This window comes from Cygnus atratus, chromosome Z (genome assembly GCF_013377495.2).
Source record: "Cygnus atratus isolate AKBS03 ecotype Queensland, Australia chromosome Z, CAtr_DNAZoo_HiC_assembly, whole genome shotgun sequence".
In the NCBI taxonomy this organism is placed as follows: Eukaryota; Metazoa; Chordata; class Aves; order Anseriformes; family Anatidae; genus Cygnus; species Cygnus atratus.
Window position 1 is genome coordinate 49967843 of NC_066396.1, and position 24753 is coordinate 49992595.

Here is a 24753-nt window from a genome sequence, read left to right on the forward strand (position 1 = left end):
GTCTCCTCATCCTGGTTCGGCGGTCTATAACAGACCCCGACCAGGACGCTAGCCTTGCCGGCCTTCCCGCAGATCCTAACCCACAGGGATTCAACCTTATCATTCCGAGCCTGGAGTTCCACAACATCAAAAGATTCTCTAATGTAGAGAGCCACGCCACCACCCCCTCTGTGCTGCCTGTCCCTCCTGAAGAGCCGATAGCCAGGCATTGCAGCACTCCAGTCATGGGAGCGGTCCCACCACGTCTCCGTGATGGCAACCAAGTCGTAGCCTTCCTGCTGCACAATGGCTTCCAGCTCCTCCTGTTTGTTACCCATGCTGCGTGCATTAGTGTAGATGCACTTCAGCTGGGCCATCGCCTTCTTCCCCAGCCTAGCCATTGTTTCCCCCGGCACGGCTCCAACAAGCCTTGTTTGAGCCCCGTCCCCCTTCTTGCCTAGTTTAAAGCTCTCTCTATGAGCCCCGCCAGCTCCTGGCCTAGGATCCGTTTTCCCCTTGGAGATAGGGACCCATCTGGGGCCATCAGGCCGGGCGCCGAGTAAAGCTCCCCATGGTGAAAAAACCCAAAATTTCTGTGCCGGCACCAGTCTCTGAGCCACCTATTAACCACGTGAGCTTTCCATGTCCTCTCCGTGCCTCTCCCTTCCCCCGCAGGGATAGACGAAAACACCACCTGCACTCCCGCTCCCTCCACCAATCGTCCCAGCCCCCTATAGTCCTGTTTGATAGCCTTCAGGCTTCTCTTTTCAAGATCATCACTGCCAGCCTGGACTATCAAAAGCGGGTAATAGTCAGAGGGGCGAACCAGGTTTGGAAGCTTCCTGGTAACGTCTCTGACCCTGGCCCCAGGGAGGCAGCAGACTTCCCTATGTGTGGGGTCAGGCCGACAAATAGGGCCCTCCGTTCCCCTGAGGAGGGAGTCGCCCACAACAATCACCCTTCTTTCTTTCTTGGTGGAGGCAGTCCTGAGGCATGGAGTCCCGTCCCCGGCACCGTCCCCACGGGCTGCCGCCGCCGGGGGTGGAGAGAGGCGTCAGAGGCAGCAGCTTCCCGCCTTATGCAAGCTGCTCAGGGAGCGGCCGCCCCCGCCTCGCCGGCAGCGCAGCGCGGCCCCGGCAGCCCCGAGCTGGGGGCGGGAGGGCCGGAGGGGGCCGTTCTCTCCCCTGCCCAGCCCTGCTTGCCCTCACCTCACCCAGAGGGGCGTGCCGTTCCGCAGGTGCGGGGCTGGTCGCGGCGGGCGGGTGGCGGAGAGCGCGGCCGAGCCGGGGCTGAGGCGGGCGGCTTGTGGCAGCCGGCGGCTGGCCGGGTCCCCCCGCGCTGCTGTTGCCCGGTGGGGGTGTTGTTGCGGGCTGCAGGCGCCCCTCTCTGTAGGAAGAGAGTCAGGGGAAAGCCTCGACCCCTTCGGGGTCTCCTGTCAGGCTCCGCTCCCTGCCAGGCGGCTCCCTGCGTGCCGACTCCGTGCGTCGAGCCGTTGTGGGGAAATGCGTGTCCGGGACAGCCTTTCTCCATTCCCAATGCTGCCCTCCTGGGTTCCGGGCATTGCCGCTGGGATTGCCTCCTTGCACCTCATCCAGAAACTCCTCTTTCCCTACTTCTGGGCTGACCTGAGATACTTGCTGAAAGTACTGATGTATGGGCTGAAAGTGGAGATTTACAGGCTGCGAGGGAAGATTGTCACCGTCCTGGACAAGTTTGTGAAGCTGGCTGAGGAGCATCCCCACAAGCCGTTCCTCATCTATGAAGGGAAGGTGCACACCTACCGGGATGTGGACAGGCGGAGTAACAGGGTAGCGCAGGTCTTCCTTCACCATGGTGCTCTGAAAAAGGGTGACACAGTGGCCTTGCTGATGGGCAACGAGCCCGACTTCATCCATGTGTGGTTTGGACTGGCCAAGCTGGGCTGCGTGGTGGCTTTCCTCAACTTCAATGTCCGCTCCAGATCTCTCCTGCACTGTCTCAGTAGCTGTGAGCCCAAGATACTGATTGTGGGAGCAGGTAGAGTATACAGTTGCTTTGCACATCCAAAGCTTTAAATGTCACATCTCCCCTGCGTATGTGTCTTCAGCTCCTACACTGAAAACCAAATTTTCAGATGTTCACAGAAAGAAAGAGATCTAGGACTAGAAGGGACTTCAAGAGAGTATAAAGCTTAAGCCAGTTAGACAGAGTCAAGTATATCCATGCTTTGGGAACATTGTTTTAACCTGCTCTTAAAAGTATACATTGCAGGGAAGTTTGCAACGTCTAAGTGTAGCCTGTCCAAGTGTTTAATTACTTCAAGAGTTGCCAAATGTGTGTCAGAAAAGGTTAAAATGAGCTATTAAGAATAATTTTCAATTCCTTTTTAAATAGTCAATTTTTATCTTATCCAAGTCATGAACTTTCTTTTTCTGTTCCATAGTTGTAGTGATCAAATCCACTATGATCTAGAAGGTCAAAGCTACACACTATATGTATTCTGCTGTACCACTATACACAGAGGTGTAATTGTTTTCTAGGGATTAAAATTGGGAGTTTTATTTTATAGATGCAGAAGATAGATTTGCAATAACCAACTTAGTGTTGGCGTCAGACTGTAGAAGAAACTGCCGTGTTTGAATAGGTGATAACAATGTTTTATGTAAGTTTCCAATGTACTACTTTATTTATTACCTGCTTCAAAAGAATTTAAAATCTTTACGTAGATATATTGTGCATTGTATATTGCAATTGAGCTTCAGTTATATAGATGTATAATCCAAAGCCAGAGATATAAAACCTAAACTTGGTCTGCTTAGCACCTCAGAATTTATGATCAACTGCAAGTGAACCTACAATTGCTAAAAAGAATCACACAGTACCTTGACTTTTTGGTTAGAGGAAGATATTTCAAAATGTGAGTGTTGTCCTCTCTCTCTAAAATTATTATTTCAAGTGTAGTATGCCTTATTTCTAGTTCACAGCTTCTTTTCCTGTCACAAAGTTTGTGGATTTTTGCATCAGTGACACCTAACTGGTGGGATTTCCTTCTGTCTGCTCTGTGCAGCTGCTGCAAAAAATATGCTTTAACAATTTTGTTTAATATTTTTCCCTTGCATATTTTTCAATTCAAATTGTCTAATTCCAGTTGTTTATGCCGTGGTGGTTTAAGAATAATAGAGTGCTTGGTAATTAAAATGAGCCAATTTAAATATAATCCCAGAGCAAATGATGAAAATGTTTCTGAACTGGCAGTTTTTAATTTTGCCGTCTTACTTAATTAAAAAAAAAAAAAAAATCATTTAACACACCGTCTTTGAATATGTGCTTTTGAGTGCAATTGAGCAATCAAATTAATGTTAAGGCATTTCTTGATCATCAACTGTGGTTGAAGAGAACTTTGGATCAAAACTTGTATATAGAGGTCATCTTTATTAAAATGAGAGTTTAAATAATGAATGAGAAAAGCATATGGAAATCAGGAACAGGATCCGTGTTGCTCCACTCTTAATCTAATATCAGCAGCTTCTAGTTGTAGTGACTGTGTTGAACTAACTTGTTTTAGGAGTCTGGCCATCTCAGCTCACAGGGGAAAAGCTGCATGTGAACCTGTAGTACCAACACGCTAGTCTCTGAGTTGGTCTTTTATGTGTTGGTGAACTTTATTCATGGGTTTCAGTCTGTGCATTAAGATCCTCAGTTCCTCGAGCCTACAAGGCATCACAGTATTCTTCAGGATTTGGAGGCTCTATTTGTCCGTCTCTGTGAAAGAACTGATAATTCTGTTTTGTCCTTGTTCGTTGGCCATGTCATATAATAAAGGAGCCTCTCCAAAGGGGTCTAAGTTTTGCAGTTGAAGGCTCATGTGCTGTTTAGTGGCTGTGAGGACTAACTCACATCACTTGAAACAGAAGCACGGTATTATGCATCTTTATTGCACATAACATTTCCCCCCAATGTTTATAAAAATTGCAGGGCAGTATTTCACACTCAGGTTACACAGACAATTAGATACATTATCAGAGGTGTATTAACATTTTTTTGTCCGGTGTTTGTGTTTCAAGGGTTTCTGCCTTAACTGTAGGCATGACCTGAGCTTTCCTTGTGTGTTTTGCTGTTGTAGCACTTTTTTCCACTAAATTGGACATTCTTTAGCAAAGAATATACACTAAAAACATTTAACCAGTGGTCCAATATCTATCATTGTCATAGTTAGGGTCATGTTTGGCAAATAAGGATTTTTTTTATTTATTTTATTTTATTATTAGGCATTAGTTTACAAAGGTATTATTTCTGGATAGAGAAAATTCTGATTTTCAGCTGTATGCATGCTTTGCACCTTCCACAAATGAATCTAGGCTTGACTCAGCAACTCCATTGAAACAGTTACAAAGCTACCTTTTCAAGACTTCAGATGACCTTTAATCTAGTTTGTATACTGCAGCGCAGCAGAAATCGTCCCCTTACAATTTGGTCATTAACTGTCTGTGCTCAGCAAGACCAAATTTGCTCTTGAAATTCTTGTCTGTAATGGCACATTAAGTCTGGAACATGCATTTAAATCCACGTAAGATTTGTGTTGAAGGGGACCTTCCACCTTCTGCTGATATCTGGAACAGTTCCCACAGATAATTGTCTATTGCTAAATCTTCTCTGTTCAGAATATGTTGGTGTCTCTGTGTGCAACAATTGCATTTGAATTCTTTTTTTTAGTGCATTGTGTACTTTTTTCAAAAATGTTTTATTTTTTTATGAATGTGATACCCCTATCCAAACAGGCTGGATACTGTTTATGTTGCATTTTCTTCCATACCTTCCATGCTTGCAAAATCTATCCCATTTTGTGGACTTTGTACTCTTCAGCTGTCTTTTTTGTCTGCATATTTTTCAGAGGATGTGATTTGGTAACACAGTTCAATTAGTATAGTATTGTCTTTCCTTCAGCACTTGCAGTCAGGTCTTGTTCAGTTCTGACAATTCTCTGATATTTTGAATGCTTTTTCTAACTGCAGATTGGAGTATTCTAGTAATACTTAAATTTTGGGATTTGGTTTTGACTTAGGTATTCTACAACCTCTCTGCAACTGAAACTTTGATTCTTCAGCCTCTGATATGTTATACAAGCTCCAGAATTTCTCCTTTTGTTGGTTTCTTGTATGAAATGATTATCTCTAAAAGGCTGAATTTTTAATATGATAACAATGTTCTTGTAGTTCATTTAGCATAATCTAGTATCTTGGTTCCTTCCTTCTCATTCAAACACCGGCTGTAAAAGAAAGAGAGATTCTCTGGTTTGCCAATATTTACACCCTGTTTTCCTTCCTAGAATTTCCATTTGTCTTTTTAGTAAATAATGAGTTTTTGCTTTAACTACTTTCACTTGTCCGCTGTGCTTTCAGAGCATTTCAGCTGCTTTGGGATTTTTAGCTTTTACTTTAATTTCATGTGTAACACTCTCAGTATTCCATCCCCAGAAACTCTCTATCACCACTCCCATTCTGGGGAATGTTTTTTGTAAGAGATTCAAAAGTTGGAGTTTGAAACTGCCTTTTTAATAAAACAGTTTTCTAACGTGCAAGCAAATAAGGAACTTGTGAAGAAGAAAAAGGAAGCTGTATACCTTCTCTTTGTAAAACTGCTAGTATTAGTTTAGCAGGAATCTGGCCTGCTTATAAGGTGCTTATCTGTACTACATTTATTACCAGATTCTGCTGCCCTTATTCCTTTAAAAAAATGCTGGGATAAACAGAGGAGTAAGATACTGTTTTGTGTTACCTTTTAAGGCCCTATGGCCTTTTTAGGGACTATCTCTATTCATTAGAGGCGTAGTTGACCAAGGAACTACATTTTACCTTTAGGACAAAAGCTGTGTAGAAGTAATACATTCATAATCTAGTAACTCAGTATAAAGGTACAAATGGAATTTGTTAGTGCATTTATAGTGTGTTATAAACAGAAGAGTTCAGATCTTAGTAGGACATCCCTGATTGCCATCATGACTTCTGATTCAAGGATTCAGCTGCGAAAGGATTGCATTAGGAAGCTCCAGGAGACTGGTTTACAACAGTCCTGATAGCAAAAGTTGTTCAGAGTACATTCAGAGTACATGCTGTGTGGATACGCATGGGCAGCCTGCTTTTGGTGACTGTGCTGAGGCAAAACCGTGACTGTTTTGGACCAAGATGACCTCCAACAGTTGTTCCTTTCCAACCTCATCCATTCTGTGATTCTGCCATTCTCACAGCTGTGCAAGGTATAGCATTTTCTTGGCCAGGGTTCTGTACTCTTTAGGCATCAGCAGTGCTTTCTACTGCTGGTGAGTGTAATCTGAACTTTTTGTCGTTTGAGCTCAGAACCAGGGTTTATTGCTGACAGGTGTAAAGTTCAGACAGATGTGTGTCTACATCCTGGAGAAAGGGATTTAGGAAAATATTCTTGGTATTTGTGAATTACGATATATGGTATCGTATATATATGGTATATGGTATATGGTATATACAAATAGCAGCGTCATCTCTCGGATGTTAGTCGTCGGGTAAAAAAGGAATAGATTTTGTCAAAACCTTCATCTTTTCTTAAGTTTGGAAAACCTAAACATCCAGATAAAGGAAATCATAGACCTGCAGAAGACACTCTTACCTACTCCATTTGACACTGTATGTTTGATCACTTGTTTTCTTTCAGTCTGTGTCTCTAAGACAGTGTTTGATGAGAAAACAGTGCCCGCTGTGATTCCCAAACTGGTTTCTGCTGTACTGCTTTTACTGCCTTCGGTGACAGTTTGAGATTCCAGCACTGATGCTGATCCGCAGCTGAAACGAGATTTCTGTTATTATTGCTTACTGAGAATAGACCCTGAGTGTAAGGAGTCATTTAGGGATTAGGCACAGGTAACTAATGTTTCTGATGCCAGGCAGTGTGGGAAACAGTTTGGACTTGCCATGGCTTATGGAGCATATCATCCAGGGTGCACATCAAATTTGTGTAAGAACCATTTCATACAGCTTGCTCTCTGAGTAACTTTTTTGTTCAGTCCAACTAGATCTCATAACCTGATTTATTCCTTTCATCAGTGTAGGACTTGTCTGTTTGCCAATAGGTCACATTGTTTCTATGCTAGAAATTAATATAACAAACCCTTTGTGCAACTTGAAGCCTAGGACACTAGGTTAAAACCAAAACCTATTTTACTTGTTTTCTCAAAAGATGTAACTTACTTGTGTATTCATGTAAATTTAATGTAACACAGATTCAAACACTTTCTTTTAAACAATAAGTTTCTATAGAAGCAAGAGAAAAAAATGTTTGGAGAAACATATTAATTTTGACAAAATAATAGATTTTTTTTCAGTGGAAGCCAAATAGTTAGTAAGTGGGGAATATTCACATATAAAATATGTAAACAGCACACACAGAACTTCTGACTACATTGATAAATGTTAGATAAATATTCATGTCCTCCAAAACAAATAAACCAAAACCTGAGTATAATTTCATAGTTTAAAGAGTCAACAAGTACTTGAGAGAAACCACAAGTTTAAATAGCTTTACTATTTACTATTTTTTGCTATTATTTACTATTTATGATTTACTATTATTGCTTTACTATATGGTTGAGTACACATACCAGGTACCTCTAAAAATAATTGAACTGTACTTCCTCCAAGAGGGCTATTTATTCCTGACACATGGACAAGATTATTTGTAAAGACCAATGAGCTCTACACAACATCTGGCACAGAAGTTTTTTGTTCACGGAACAAAACATTAGTTGACTATCATCAGAATTATTCTTTGGAAATATATTAGTACAACTGAGAGTTATCTGCAAACACTCCATGCTCATGCCTGTTCCAGAAGTAATTTTAAGTTTCTGGCACTTTGAGAACAGCTGTTTTAAATTACTTTTTCTTCTTTGGGAAATGACTTATTGTTCTCTGCTATCTAGCTAGAAACTTCTTTCAAGATAACATATCATTACAAACTGTTCACATATTGTTCCGAGTACTAGATTCCTTAGCACAAAAAAAAAAATCTATTGTATATTTTACTCACAGAACGAGTGTTCAATAGTGGTTAGAAAAAAAAATAGTAAGGCCTTATACAACAAAAAAAGCCTTAGGTTATATGAGTGTGTGTTTAGAGAAACAGTAAACAGTATGCATGCTTAATTTGAAGATTGATCTTAATTATTTACCGTAAAAATGTTTCAATCTACTAAAAGGGAGTTATGTCCTCCTGTCATTCTTGAATCTTAACTGATTATGCCTGTACAGTTGAAATCAGTAGTTGCTATTTTCCTTCCTTCAAAGAAAAAAATGAAGAGAGGAAAAAATGAAATGGAAGAGAGAAATCTTCTTCTTTTTGATAAACTTGCAGTTCATGTTACTCAAACACTTAGAGAAGTGGGTGCACATCTTACCTAGCATTTATGAATACTAAAGAAGTATGAAGAAATTCACAAATATTTCTGTTGTGCAGTTCTGAACAAAAATGTCTTCTGTAGAGAAAACAACAGCTGGCCAGTATTACACCTTCATCTTTATCACTTTAAAAAACATGGAAGGCAAAACAATTTAAGGCAATGCAAGGAGTAAAGAATCTAGCTCTGGAAAATAAGGAAATTCAGTAATGGCCTCTTTGGTATCTGCAGTACTTTAAAGGTGATATTGTTGTGGGTTTGTTTGTTTGTTTGTTTGTTTGGTTTTTTGTTTGTTTGTTTTCAGGACTTTTGCAAGAGGATAGTTTGTAATTCAACAATGTGTAAACTTTCATTTACAATTACAGTTCAGTTACACAGGAAAATTTTGCTTGATAACTTTTATTGCACCTTTTTTCTCGATATTTGTACATCATGCTGATTATTTAGTAAGGTCTCTACACAGGACAGCCATCTGAGTCTGGCATGTAGGATTGCTGTAAGTTGGAGAAACCACAAAATCCTTGGCATTAATAATTAATAATCCTTAACAATCCTTAACATCTTTGCTGGCACTGTGGTTAGTGCCAATGCATTAACAAACAGGGGCAGAGGACGTGATATACTTTTGCTATTTTTGAGAAGAGAAATTGAGCTCCAGCAACTTCAAACACACGTTTGTCTTGCTAGATTCTCAGCCTAACTTGTACCTACACAAACTATTAGTATATTTACAAGACATTTAAGAGGAAGACAAAAATCACAATTGGAAGCTACTTAGTATATAGTTATTCTGGCACACTTGGTTTATTAACAGCTGTTTTTCATGAGAAATATTACTGTTATATTTTAATACTTATGACTAGAAAAACGTGCCCTAATTGTACAATGTGACAGCAAAGCAGAATTACTGATGAGTGAACCTGGATTTTCAGTGCATCAGGTTTCCTGCAGTTGACATTATTGTCCTTAACATGACTTTATTTGTTCTATTGCTATGTGTAGTAAGTGAAAGGGGACTATACTCTGGTGGTTCAAACAAGAGGCTATCTTTTAGATTTTCATAATTATTATTATAGGTCATTTCTTCCTGAAATCATTCTGCAGGGTAAGCAAGTTAGGACACCAAAATTTTTGTGTCACACTCCATCAGAATGTTTTCTAAACATTCACAAAATATACAGAACTTGTCCTCTGGCTTCAGGTTTGTAAGACATACATACGGTCAGGGACAGTAGACTATGTCTCTGTTATGGTAACAGAGATTAGTATGTCATTCACTAAAACATATACAGCAGTCTGTCACTAGCAAAAATTTTTTTGAAGGATTAAAAATCTTGCATTAATATGGTGCACAGTATATGCAAGTGAGTTCTATTAACAATACCCATATTTAGTATTTTCAAAATGAGCTTGGGTTTGACATTAGGAGTTCAAATGCTGGCTCTTGCAGAGCCTCATTATGAGGTTCTGGGTGAGTCATTTCAACTTTGTTTGTTTACTCATTTATAAAAAATGAGATAATAACATACATTTATACCCACAGGGGTATTTACAAGATTAATTGCTTAGGCTGAGATCCAGCAAAGCACTTAAGTGTAAACGTTTCTTTAAGTATATGAATGATTCTATTGAAAGCAATATGACTATTCCTATTCTTGAGAATTTTGCTGGATTAGTACTTTAATGCCTGTCCAGTGTTCTGTGAAAGTGACAGATTGTAAAAATACTTAAAAAGATAAATACCAAATGTATTACTTAGGAACCGGCCTATATTTATGTATTTTTTTCTTCTTTTTGTTTAACCTAGGTCTCTCTCTCTGTTACTATTCTGCTTAAATGAACAAAATAGATCTTATTTACACTACTGTTCTTCTTTTATAACAGTGAGTTTGTATTTATATTCAGGTAAAAGCTAATGGAATGAATTCCTTTTAGTGAATGAATGTTTGGTTATAAGAAAATAAAATCATTTGATATACCTAAAATCCCAATCAGATAAAAATGTTGATGTCTGAAACAATCACAGAAAGAGCCACATGATTTTTCAGAAGTGTATGAATAAGCCATAGGTCTGTTTCATATTTCTATTCACTGAAATTCAGGTGTCCATACACATGATACAGGTGTACGGACACCTGAATCATGTACTGGTACACATGATATATGATACTTTTTTTTTTTCAAGTCGGTCATTTCTGTGCTAATGAAAAAACAGTGCTTGATGAACAATTGCTGTTGATGGCATCCAAGGAAACCTGAATTATATTGCTAGATGTGTATATATTTACCCTGCATCTTTAACAGATTTCTTCATCTTTAATTTGAAGCTTAACAACACTTCATTCTGATTTTAGCAATAACAAAGGGTTACCCAAAATGCAGTGGGAATCAGGAGCTAGTAATCAAGGCTCAGCGTTTTGCCTTGAGGACAAGATGACAATTATACCTTGTGGAGTCAGAGAGTCAGCAGTACTTTTACCACCTTATATCCAGTTTTCAATGAATATCCATTCCAGCTCATCATTATTTTACTGTATTATGTATTTACATTCATAGAGGTAAATGCAATTCCTCTTTCTATTATAGAAATTAAAATTTTTGGAAGAAACATGCCTTACTTGCATTTAGTTTTGTGAAGATATAATGTAAGTAACATTATTTTGTGTTAATTTTTAAGATTTGCTTGGGACATTAGAAGAAATTCTTCCTAATCTGCAAAAGGACATTAGTGTTTGGATAATGACCAAAGACTCCACTTTTCCAAGTGTGTATACACTTTTAGACAAAATGGAGGCTGTTTCTGAAGACCCTGTTCCGGTTAATCGACGTTCTGCCAATAACCTCAAGTCATCTGTTTTATACATATTTACTTCAGGAACAACAGGTACTGGTCAGCTAAAGAGGCAATATTTTCCTAAAGCATTCATCTAGAAACCTGATTTTCTGACACTCTAGTCTGTTTGTTAATCTTTTCATAATTGAATATCATATTTCATATCATTTTGGTAGGAAATAAGCACACTTCTTACAGTTGACTGTTTATATTCAATATTTTATGTGCTTTTTTTTTTTTTTTTTCTTCTCAGGTTGTACAAATACTATGAGATGAGCTTTACCACCTCTTACTACTTAACTGTTGAGGTGTTTATAAAACGTTTTGCTTATTCTATAGGTTTACAACAGTAATAAGTGCTGTTTTGTGATCACATGCCACAGTACAGCTAACATAGCTAACATTTTAACCATAACTTTAAAAAACAATCTTAAAACTAGCGAATTGACATTTACTTTTTCTTCATTGAGTTAAGTTCTATGCAGGTCACTGCAGTGACAGAAAATAGGATTAAGTTACTAGCCTTTAAGTTTAGAAGCAGATGGTACCAGTCCTCTAGCAGCTAAGGAGCTAAGACTTAAAAAAAAAAAAACAACTGATCAGTGACATGAAAAGCAGCATGATGTTGGTAAGATAAGCAGATTGGCTTTCTTGTTCAGCCACAGGAAGGATTAAAATGAAGATTCACGTTATGGCTTGTTTCCTCAATATAAATAATTATTAAAATTATTTGCTTCTAATTCTTGGGGAAAATTTAGAAACTAAAAGTTATAGTCTAGAATAATATATATATATATATATACACACACACACACACATATATACATATATAAAGATATTAATATTGTCCAGATGTCAGGTGTGTTTGAAATACTACTAATATAACTGAATGTTTATATATATTGCATTTGTTTACATCTCTTTTTTTTTTTTCATACTATGTAATTAGAAGAATAAGATTCACTCAGCTTGAGAAGTGTGGGATGACTAGTTCTAGTCTAAAGTAATTCAGCATTTTCACATTTTTGATAATGCAAGAGCATAGTGTTTAGTATAAAATTAATGATGGATAAACTTATTTGAAAGAAAGTATTACCTTGCATGGTCTGTAGTCAGCTCTTTGTGTTGAAACCCCCTAGGGAAAATATAGGGCAGAAGAAAAAAACTGAAGACTCTCCAGCATCACAAAATCATGGAATAGCTGAGGTTGGAAGAGATCTTTGGAGGTTCGAACCTCCTGCTCCCCCCTGCTCAAGCAGGGACACCCAGAGCAGGTTGTCCAGGACCATGTCCAGGCAGCTTTTGAAGATCTCCAAGGAGGGAGACACCAGAGCCGCTCTGAGGAACCTATTCCAGTGGAATTCCTTCTTGCTTGAAGTTGTTCCTTGACAACATAGGCTTATTGCATTTTCTCTTCAGTGTTTCTCTTCAGCGTGAGTTTTGGAATTGGTTTAAAGTATAGCTAGAATCTCCAGAGATTACACTTCCAGTTAACAGCTTCAGTTAATCTTCAGAGTAACAGTAGCTTTATTAGAATAGGTGACAAAACTTCCTGCTCCACTACACTTTTTGAAATTTTAATAGTTCTTACTGTTCATCAGCAGGACTAAATCTGAAGCTTTTGAATGAATTTAAGAACACATATCAAACAAGAACACGTTAAAATACACACTCAAAATAGTAAGTACCAGGGTAGAAGCCCAATGAACTCCTGTGTGAGTCTTCGTGTTCCTGAACAGAAATTCTGTGCTGAACCTGAAGAATCTCATACAGAAGAATATAACTTGAATGGACTCTTAACATCTTTTGCTGGATTGTGTTAAATTCTACATAGTCTTCATAGTGTTCTAAAAGACTAGATAGACTTAGATGAACATGTTTTTAGATAAGCATCCACTGCTTGGTCTGCCTGGTACAGATCCTGTACTTAGCTCTTAACTATGTTGCAGTCACTTTGGCTCCTGCTTGAATGATGTTGCTATATGTTAAAAGAAGTACATATGGATAATGAATGTTTTTAACCCTTTTTTGGTTCTGTGTAATTTGATAGTGTGTTAGCTGTGGAGTTTCTTCATGTTTCTTCCTATTTGAACAGATTTACATCAGAATAATAACACAAGAGATTACAAACTGGCTCTTGCATGTCTATGTGTACAGAAACAAACATACAATACTGTATTAAACATTCAGTTGTCTATTTAACTAAATAGTTGTCTGAAAAAAATTATCTATATTTGGTATTGATTATGTTACAATTATAGAGACTGTGGGAAAAAAAAAAAAAAAAAGAAAAAAAGGCTTCTCATGAAGGGGGGCTTTATGCAAATTTTTTGTTTTTATTACAGGTCTTCCAAAGGCCGCAGTCATCAGTCACATGCAGGTTCTTAAAGGAGCTGCTGGACTGTGGGCTTTTGGTGCTACTGCAGAAGACATCATTTATATCACCCTGCCTCTTTATCACAGTGCAGCGTCTCTCCTTGGCATCGGTGGATGCATCGAATTAGGTAGGACTCATTTCATTTAATTGTATTTTTAACAGAGTATTAATTATTATAAAAATGTATTAAAACACATTTAGGCTCTCTGCCATTAGGGAAACTGCAAATTAACGAATATTCTTTTCTGAATAGCTTTATGTTTCTGAATTTTGGGGGATGTGGAAGAGTGTTGTAATAGCAAAGGATCTCTTTTACTTTCTTTTTTTTTTACTGTCGTTGTGGTGTTTGAGAAGAATTATTACAGTTACTTGTGTAAAAGGTGTTCTTACTTTTTTATTTGGGTAAAAAGGAACTTAGGGACGTATATTTTGACAGTGTGTATAACACGTTAGTGTGTGTACAGACTAAGTATCGTACTCTGGTATAGAATTAAATGTATTTTGGTGAACTTAAAAAGACTGCTAAATACAAATACAGCTAGCTAAGCTGCCACATAGAGAAATGCTTCTTTTCCCATTTTACTGTTTCCATAAAGGGGCAACCTGTGTCTTAAGAAAGAAGTTCTCAGCTAGTCAGTTCTGGAATGACTGCAAAAAGTACAATGTCACTGTCATCCAGTACATTGGAGAACTTTGCCATTACCTTTGCAGCCAACCAGTGGTAAGTAGAACCAAGATGATGGCTATCTGTAAGTTACTTGTACGTTTGTTGTTCTTACTGTGGTTATGTTAAGAGAGAAGTACTGTATTGTACTATACCGAGCCTGTTTCTCTGCCCTTCATCTTATGTGAGGTTCCTCAAGTATTTGGTGGTCTGTAGACTGTAAAAAAAAAATAAATAAATAAATAAATAAAAAAAGATTTGAATTGTAAAAAAAATAAATTGTAAAAAAAATAAAGTAAATTGTAAAAAATTAAAGTATTAGAGAAAAGATTCAGATATCAAGTGAATCAAAGTCATTTGGTGAAGAAATATTGTTAAAGTTTCACTAACTAATGTCAGAAAACCATTATTACTGTTAAATGCCGTTTTAGAATTTTCAAAACTTTGTTTCTTGGAATATAAGTGTATGAGAAGTCTAAAGTCTTGTAGGTTATGTTTTAACACTGCTTTGACTTGTGGGATTTGCTTATATTTAGACCATATGGACCATATTTTATAATTTTTAAGTGGTTTGGTTAGGAAAGATGCCTTTGTTCCAGTTAGAAAGCTATTCCAGACAACAAAGCAAGTTTTGTTAAAATGACATTCTTCCCTGAAACTGTGTAAGCCCTAACTTGAGCATACTTCTTTTCCCTTGGCAGTCAGCAGTGTGATGTTCTATCTACAGGGTATCAAATACTAAGCGTGCTGAACCTGTTATAAAAACCACGTACAGCTGACTCAGATTAATTGAATTAACTCTTGGTCTGGCTTTTTCTGTGGTATGTTCCTAGAGCTACCTGTTGGTTAAGAGAATCCAAAATATTTAGGTTAAATTAAATGCCTAAAATTTGTTGGAATTAATTCAAAATGTAATATAGAATAATATAGACAGAATGGATCAAGCATATAACCTGTTGCATAGCAAGCCCAATTGACTTTCTATCTTCAAGTGTTTGTTCTCAATGTGTCAAAATGAATATGAAACAAGCATTCATAGTCCCGTATAAACTAAAATTCATCTTGCTAATGCTGGTAACTGTTCCATCCATTTATAAGCTGCAGGTTATCCTATTGTGTTTCAATAATACATGTTAAATCTTTCATTGTAGATTACCTTACCAGTAAAACATGTTAATAAATGTTTTTAAACAGTTAATTATGATCATAAACAGCTTTTATTTTGAATAATACATAAAAATAAATAACTGCTGGAGAGTACCTATATTGTATTAAGCATAAAGAGTAATATCTTCTTTTAATTTAACAAAATGATTAGGAGAGTGCAAAGAAGATGATGGATTTTTTTTTCCTCCTGAAAATTTTCAGGAGTATATTTAACTAATGTAGAGTTAGGCTCATATGTCCTACATCCCTATCCATGCATTCCTCAGCAAAGAAAATATAATTGTATTAAAGAGGGCACGGCTGAGGTCCCAGTAATCACCAGTGGCTGTGGACAGAGAAAAGTTAAAGACTACGAAGAAAATCAGAACATTTGAAAGGCCCAGCTTTTTAAATAGGATTTCTTCGCTGTATGCCAACGTGATTTCCCCAAAGACATCCCCCTTCTCTTTAACACTTTCTAACTTTTGCTGTGTTTGCAGACTCAGATATTAATTGTTCCTCTTTTCTGTCCTTTAGAAACTGTTCTCCGTACAGTTGAGCATGGAATTTTGTGTTATTAATTTTATCTGGTTCAGTGTCTTAGAGCAACAATGATAGATTAATGTACTTAATTTCTAAACAAAGTCAGTGCTCGAGCGAGTCCAGAGAAAGGGCAACGAAGCTGGTGAGGGGTCTGGAGAACAAGTCTTATGAGGAGCGGCTGAGGGATCTGGGATTGTTCAGCCTGGAAAAGAGGAGGCTCAGGGGCGACCTTATCGCTCTCTATAGGTACCTTAAAGGAGGCTGTAGTGAGGTGGGGGTTGGTCTATTCTCCCACGTGCCTGGTGACAGGACGAGGGGGAATGGGCGAAAGTTGCGACAGGGGAGTTTTAGGTTGGATGTTAGGAAGAACTTCTTTACTGAAAGGGTTGTTCGGCATTGGAATGGGCTGCCCAGGGAAGTGGTTGTGTCACCATCCCTGGAGGTCTTTAAAAGACATTTAGATGTAGAGCTTAGTGATATGGTTTAGCGGAGGACTTGTTAGTGTTAGGTCAGAGGTTGGACTCGGTGATCTTGGAGGTCTCTTCCAACCTAGATGATTCTGTGATTCTGTAAATCCTTCCAAAGCCATCAAAAAGTTAAAGGAGTTTTGCAAATAAAGACAGATGATATACCATCATTAAATAGTCATTCTATTTGTTAATTTATGTGAGTACTTTCCAAGAGCTGGCATATCTAAACTCTTTGCTCTGTGAGGCTACTATTTGTTTTTCTTTTCTGACTAAAGAGAAATCCAATAGTCCTTCTCAAGAAAAAAAAAAAAAAATATATATATATATATATATATATAAATGAATGAATTTGATATCTAGTTAGATTGTATTTGAACAGTAGTAACTATTTCTCATGTTTGAACTGGAAGAGAAACATGTTCACACATGTAAGTGGAAGGATTCTAAGTATGTTGTGCAATCCATCGTTATTTTTCAAGCTAGTGAAATAATTTGCCAAGTTACTTTCTCTCATTAAGTTTCATCAGCTTAAAAGTGGTATATATACTGGCAGCACAAAAAAGGTCTGGCTAATACAAGTTCTAAACTACTGTGAAGTTACTATGTAGACAGTGTTCTCAAGGTTCAAATACTCTAAAGCCCTTATAATAAGCATATATTAAAGCCATAACAATTCTACTAACTGCTTCTTTTTTTTTCTTTAATACTAAATTTGAAATAAATGGTGTGTTTCTACAGTTGGAGGCCACAGTTCTCTGATGCTTCTTGTTTCATAGATTTTGAAATGAACATTTGTCAAGTCTTTGTTGTAGCATCCAGACTTTTAGGTTAGCTTTCCTTATGGGTTCTGTCTTGTTTGATCTTTCTGCCTCTCACTCACATCTGCAACAGCTCTTGAAAACTTCTTGCAGTGGAATTCTTCTGAAACCTGTTCTGCATCAAGTTTGTTTTAGTAACTTGTTGACTGGAAAGACCACTTATTAGAAAAGTAAGTCCTTTTTTTCCTCTAAGTACAAGCACAAGGTCATGCACTGTGCGATGCTTTTAGTTTTTTCTGGGCTCCTAAATAAGTGAGTAATCCTTGTGCCTGCCCACCTCTAAATGTCTGCTCTCTTTTGATCGTAGTGAAAGTACAACAGCCAGTACCAATGATTACTAGCTATCAGTAGCTAGAAAATGGATCCTGCTCTAAAATGGCTAGTAAAGGTATTCAGCAAATTAATAACTTAGTCTTGCTGGCTGACATTGCTCAAAGTCTCTAGTTACAGTGCTCTAAAAATATGAAAAATATAAAATATAAAAATATATAAAAGTACAGCTCAGTGTAGCTCCCTATTTCCTCTTTAGACAAAGGCCTTGGATCCTACTAATCCGTGGATGTATTTTCACTAGGGGGTTTCAACAAAATTTGTTTCTAATTTGAAGTAAGGAGTTACTTACATATAACAGGTCATGAAGCTTTTGGAAAGATAGGAGTGGAAATGTAGCATCTCTTTCATGCTTTTCTATAAGGGTGTCTGGAATCCTGCAATGGTTTACAAATATAGCTTAGAAATCAGTCTTCTTGATCATTATGTCCTGTTTCCAACTGTCACAACCTGTCAGATATTATGACATTAATTATTTGATATACAATCCTTTGCATGAACTTGCTAAGCTCTCTATTAAAGGTGGAGTTCACCTCTACTTGTATTCAAAGTCTGTTTCACAGTTCAATAAACCATTGCTTCAAAATCTTCTTAAGTATCAATCCTGTTTTATCTCCATTTGGTATGGAGCTGGTGTTATCCTTTGGCACCAGTAACATTTCCTGTTTCCTTGGAGTTACCTCAAACATGTAAGATTGTGTATATCAGCTTTCAGACTTAATTTTGTTAAGCTGAAGCGAGCCAATCTCTTTACTAGAACCAGTTTGGCCAAGGTTTTCTTTGGATAGGATTAAGCTCTGAAGTGACTTTAGCAAAGATGCTTAAGGATTTATTTTATTAAAACTCTTCTGTATTAGAACAATAGTAATTTAAAAGGAGAAAACAAGGAAGTTCACACTGCTGGTATCAGCAAACAGAGTGAACACATTTCCCTGCTGTTGACTCAGGTGCTGTGGGAAGGGGTATAAGGGCAGGTATGTTGGATAACAGTGTGTCCCACCTGGAAACAAGTTTCTCTGAAGGAAGAAAATTTGATTGAGTAAGGTAGAGAATGAAAAATGAGTCAGCAGGCACAGTTTTGTTCAATTTACGTTCAGTACTACAAATTGTGTTTTGTCTTGTCATTAACATGTGGAGCGTACACCCTCCTTCTTACAGCCTTTGCTCAGGTAATTGTAGAGGGCAATGAGGTCTTCTTTCAGCCCCATTTTTTTCTACAGAGGAAACAGCCCCAGTAGGAGTTTCCACTGGGAACAGGGAGTTTCCTTAGCTGCTCCTCATATGTCTTGTTTTCTAGTCCTTTCACCAGTTTCATTGCACTTTTCTAAATGTGTTCCAGCAACTCAGTATCCTCTTCTGGTGAGGGCCCCAAAATTGAAATAGTATTGTTCAGTATGTGAAGTGGGGTCTCATCAATGCAGTGTACAAGGGAGTAATGACTTTGCTAGTCCTGCTGGCCACACCATTTCTGATGTCCTGGTAGCAGAGCCTTGAAATCACATTCATAGTTTTGCAAAGGGAAGCTCATATTCATAGAATACTTCAGAGTGAAAAAAAAAATAAATAAAAAGTTCTGTGCATACTTTAATTCTCTGAACTGACCTTTGGAAAGTTTTGTGTAATTTGTTTTGACATTTGGGCTCCTAGGGCAATCACTAAAAATACAATGATCTACTTTGTATCACTGGGTGAAACACAGACAAAAGTGACTTTTTTTATTGGTAGATATTTTCTAAGGAAATTCTAAAGAAAACATTCCCCACTAGAAGAGATAAAGAATCAATACCACTAGAATCTAATGTTATTAGATCATCAGGAGATTTATTAATGAAAGTGTGGTGAGAGTGAGGTATACTGCAATAGTAAACAACTGATTCCTGAGCTGGAAAGTTGTACGCTGTTGCTAAATTTTCCTGTTCCCTTCTTTTAGTGCATCTGTTCAAGACAGATGTAAAAAAAGTAAAACTTACTTTTGTTTTTAAATTTGGCTATGGTTGTTACTCAAAAAATCTAGCTGAAGTTTGTAATGAAGTATTTCTGCAAGGTGAATTGAAGCATATGTCTTGAAAAAAAATATTGCATTTGTCAATTTAATGGCAATAAGATATCTCTCATTTCATAGTGTTCCTAATATCTACCTGATGCCCCCTTTTTTACAGGGCTAATGGGTCAACAGATAACCGTTGAATGTACTGACATCCACATTCCTGTAAATACATGAATGTAAATCCTGTATGGCCTGTCCATATTTTGTATTTAACAGATTTTTGCATGTCTCAGGCCCTGATACTGCTTTTAGGTTCATCAATGCCACAATAAAGGAACACTTCACACCTTCTTTACTTGAAGTTGCCTTTGCTTCTCTCCACTTAGCTTTTCCTGCTGTGTAAATGGTAAAAGTAAGACAATGAACCTTTTTTCTTGGATTCCTTTAATGAAACTGCTAAGTACGTTTTTATATAGCTGCAGTCATGAGTTCATCCCACACCTGATTAATATAGTGTTGATGGCCCTTTAAAAGACTTTTATTCTTTTTATCAGTGACTTAATCACGCAAATAGTCCACATAGTTTACAAAGAACACTTAAGGAGGAAAGACTGGCAGATTAAGAATCCCAGCTATGTGGTATTTAGTATAATAAGGCAGATCTTGACTTGTCAATTAATTACTATACAAATGAAACAAGTACACAGAATGGAGGAATAGTGTGTCAAAAACTGATTCATAATGTATGCAAGTATTTCCTATATGGTTCAAAGATTTTGGCTGAATGCACTGAATAAAAGTCCAGGTATAAGGTATGAACAGTGCTGTCTTATTAATGCTTTAGAAAGGCATTGAAAAAAAAATTCACTTTTACTGTTATAAATAGGTAGGTAGAGACTGAATCCCCATTTTGTTTCAAAATCATTCAATAATGAAAGAAAATCACAGTGCAGGAAAATAAATAGTTTTAAAACACTTGAAAAGGTATTCTAACATTGTTATTCTAAAATCATTTACAAATACTGTCTTCAGAATCATCCAGACAGAACTATTAATCACACTGAGAAACACAAAACATGAACAAATTTTCAGAGGACACAAATTGTTTGAGCTATCTATGATTGCGAGTCTGGGCAAGGTGCTGAGCCCTTCCTAACTCAGGTATTGTGAGGAAATTTAGGTCTTAGTGAAGGAGGTGTTAACTAGGTACTCCACTGTTGCAGTAGACTATGAATATGGATGCAGACAACTACAGCATACCAGCAGCTGCACAGTAGCAAGCTGGCTTGCTGCAGCTTTTTCAGATGACAGGGATAGCAGTTTATCTTCCAGCAAAGATGTGTACTAAGTGACTCTTTGAAATCCCTCCTAGTCCTATACCTCTAGGTTCTGTAGCGATGGGAAACTAGTTGATGAAATGCCATGTGAATACAGCAGAAATTCAAAACATGACTGTTTGGTGCTATAGGCTGTTGGCATATGTTCCTGCATATTTAGTTTATTTAGATTTTCATATGCATAGAACACTGTGCTTAGAACATTGCTTAGCCGTGCTTTTAACACTTGTTGGAATTATCATCCCTTTTCCTTCCCTTCTCTTATTTATTACATTTTATTTACTGCATAGTTATCTGCCATGGTGCCAGTGGGTATCTCTATTCCTGTCAGATTTGGAGCATGGCAATGAGCTGGACAATAATACAGATGATAAATACTTACAGATCGAATCACGAAAATGGTGTCAATATAGCTAAATCCATTTCATTTACTGTGGCTCACTTTCTGTTGAAAGTTAGTTATATGTAAAGCTGATTAATGTCATATAGTAGTTATACATAAAGTCTAGGTAAAAATGTTAAAATTAACTTTGTGAATTTACTTGCATTTAAAACTACAGTGAATTACACTGTTTAAAATTTCCCTCATTTATAATGTTCATACTTATTAAACATCTACTGGAAGATAAATTACGTACAGTTTTTATTCTTGCAGTTGAAGAACTATCAAAAGGTATGCCAGTTTTAATGCTTTTTCCCCAGAAAGCCCTGCAATACCCTTCAAGTAGTATCAACAGATGGGTACAACTGTGATGGAGCTGCCTCAATCACAAACACTGCAGTTGCAGCAATGCAGTCTAATAGGAAATTTACCTTAGTTGTGAACGACAAGTGTATTATTATTATGTCTTTTAAGAAAGCGTTCCTTCTGCAATCAGTTTTTGATGACTTCAGATACTTACTCTGTATTTTTGTGAAAGGGCCCAGTGCCTTAAGAGAATATTTCCTAAAGTGAGGCAGTCATATGTTGTGTTGTTGCAAGCACAGTAGAATGCTGACCAGGACCAGAGGGAACAGCATGAAGCTGCATGGGGGGAGGTTCAGCTTGGATGCTGGGAAAAGATTCTTCACTGAGAGGGTGGTTGGGCACTTGAGCAGGCTCTGCAGGTAGGTGGTCATGTCACCAAGTTTGCCAGAGTTCAAGAAGCATTTAGACAATGCTTTCAGATATATGGTATGATTTTTAGGTAGTTCTTTGTGGAGCCAGGAGTTGGACTCAGTGATCCTTGTGGGTCCCTTCCAAGAACTCGGGGTATTCTATGATTATATTTTGTGTCTTGCACTGGAGAAACAACGTTGTGCTGTAGTAACTTAAAACAGCCAAAACAACAAGAGGAGCTGAAAGATTTGAACTAACCGACCTTATATACTATGTTACATTCGTCCATTTGAAAAAAAAAAATATAAGCAGTTAATTGTTTTCTAGCTCATCCTAGTCTGTGTCTTTTCAGCAAACTGTCATCAGTATTTTTATTAACCTGATGTATAAATATAGAAGCAAACTCACCTGTTTATTAACTTGGACTCTAGAGAATTAGAATGTTCCCAGACTGATGAATGACCCGCTTAATTAGTATGTATATATACACACATATTTGTCTCTTTTGTTCATTTTGGGACAAAGGATCTCTTGTGCTATATTTCATATCTTAGCAGAGGCAGAACATTTGAATAAATCAGTGGTGTCAGTGAGGGGTAACTGCAGTTCAGTTACTGGTACATTAATTTCAGTTTATCAACGAAACTGTAGAGAAAATATCCCACTTTGAAAAGTTTTAAGTTGAGCTGTCTAGAACATTCCAAAGATGGTAGACAATTTCCTGGAAGAAAAAGGCTTTCCTGCTGTACTTCAAAGTAGCACTGAATCACTTTCTTATAAAAAATGAATATATTTTTTTTCCTTGACAGTGTAATGATCTTTGAATGTGGAACAGACCTTATTATTTCAGATATATGAAAATCTACAGAGTTGCTTTGTGATACTGCATCTGAAGTGGAAAAAACAAATCACTCCAAAAATTACATCCACAGGTCATTTTTAGACACTTTATTACAGGTCATGTCCATGGATGATTTCATAGTACTGCGTAATATGACACAATACAATTGTTAATAACAACTTAGCAGAAAGTCAGTGAAGTATGTGCTTATGTATTTAGAAATGACTTTTGCATCTACAGTAAAGTAGGAGAGGAGAAAGGAAAATAAAATAATTTAGTTGATGTAAAAAACAAATGGTTAGCAACTGAGGGAGCCTTGTGAGTGATGTAGTTTTGGGATGATATAACAGGATAATGCTTCAGTGTGTAATCTGCCAAGAGCTGTCTGCATCTAGTGAAACGTATGCATTCCTTGCTGAATCACTGAAGAAAGACTCTGAAACTGGATGTAGAATTTTGGCCTGTTCAGGACACTGGTTGGAGGAGTCCCTTGGGAGGCAGTGCTGAATGGCAAAAGAGTCCAGGAAGGCTGGGCACTCTTCAAGAAGGAAATCTTAAAGGTGCAGAAGCAATCCGTCCCCACATGCTGAAAGATGAGCCGGTCCAAAAGAAAACCTGCCTGCCTGAGCAGAGATCTGTGGCTAGGGCTCAGGAAGTAAAAAATAAAAAATAAAAAAATTATGACCTTTGGAAGAAGGGACAAGCTGCTCAGGAGGACAAAGATGTTGTGAGGCTGTGGAGAGGGAAAATTAGAAGGGCCAAAGCTCAGAGTGAGCTCAATCTGGCTACTGCTGTTAAAGACAATAAAAAATCTTTTATAAATACCTAAACAAGAAAAAGACTAAGGAGAATCTCCATCCTTTATTGGACGTGGGGGAAAACATAGTGACAAAAGATAAGGAAAAGGCTGAGGTACTTAATGCCTTCTCTGCCTCAGTCTTTAGCAGCAAGACTAGTTGTTCTCTGAGTACCCAGTCGCCTGAGACAGTATGTAAGGACAGGGAGCAGAACAAAGCCCTCATAATCCATGAGGAAATGGTTAGCAACCTGCTAAAGCACTTAGATGTACACAAGTCTATGGGACCAGATGGAATCCATCCAAGGGTGCTGGGGGAGCTGGTGGAAGATCTCACCAAGCTGCTTTTCATCATTTATCAGTAGTCCTGACTATCAGGGGAGGTCTCAGTTAACTGTTGGCTAGCAAATGTGACGCCCATCTTCAAGAAAGGCTGGAAGGATGAACGTATGCTTCATTGAGTTGAAAGCCTGCTGGGTGGCAGGGCCCAAAAAGCTGTGGTGAATGGAGTGAAATCCACTTGGAGGCCAGTCACAAGTTGTGTCCTCAGGACTCAGTATTGAAGATAGTTCTCTTCAAAATCTTTATCAGTGATCTGGATAAGGGGATTGAGGGCAGCCTCAGTAAGTTTGCAGACAACACCAAGTTAGGTGTGATTGTTGATCTGCTTGAAGGTAGCAGGGCTCTGCAGAGGGGTCTGCATAGGATGGATCAATGGGCCAAGGCCAACTGTATGAGATTCTACAAGGCTAAGTGTCAGGTCCTGCACTTGGGGCATAACAGCTCCATGCAACACTACAGGCTGGGGAAGAGTAGATGGAATAATGTCTGGCAGAAAGGGACCTGGGTGTATTGGTTGATAACTGGCTGAACATAAGCCAGCAGTGTGCTCAGGTGGCCAACATGTCAAAAGCATCCTGGCTTCTATCAGAAATAGTGTGGCCAGCAGGACTAGGGAAGAGATTGCCACCCTGTACTTGGTGCTGGTGAGGCCACACCTTGAGTACTGCATTCAATTTTGGGTCCCTCACTACAAGAAGGACATCGAGGTGCTGGAGCATGTCCAAAGAAGGGCAACAAAGTTGGTGAAGGGTCTAGAGAACAAGTCTGATGAGAAGCAGCTGAGGGAAGT

The 24753-nt window shown here is 38.0% G+C and overlaps 1 protein-coding gene across 1 annotated transcript in view; it reads left to right on the plus strand.

Annotated features, from left to right (window-relative positions):
- The first annotated feature begins 1514 nt into the window (after nucleotides 1-1514).
- Nucleotides 1515-24753, plus strand: part of SLC27A6 (solute carrier family 27 member 6) — a 43512-nt gene continuing 20273 nt past the window's right edge. The window contains exons 1-4 of the mRNA XM_035572251.2: nucleotides 1515-1995; nucleotides 11058-11264; nucleotides 13559-13717; nucleotides 14187-14311. Coding sequence (XP_035428144.1) covers nucleotides 1515-1995; nucleotides 11058-11264; nucleotides 13559-13717; nucleotides 14187-14311 — 972 coding nt within the window. The remainder of the gene's footprint in view (nucleotides 1996-11057; nucleotides 11265-13558; nucleotides 13718-14186; nucleotides 14312-24753) is intronic.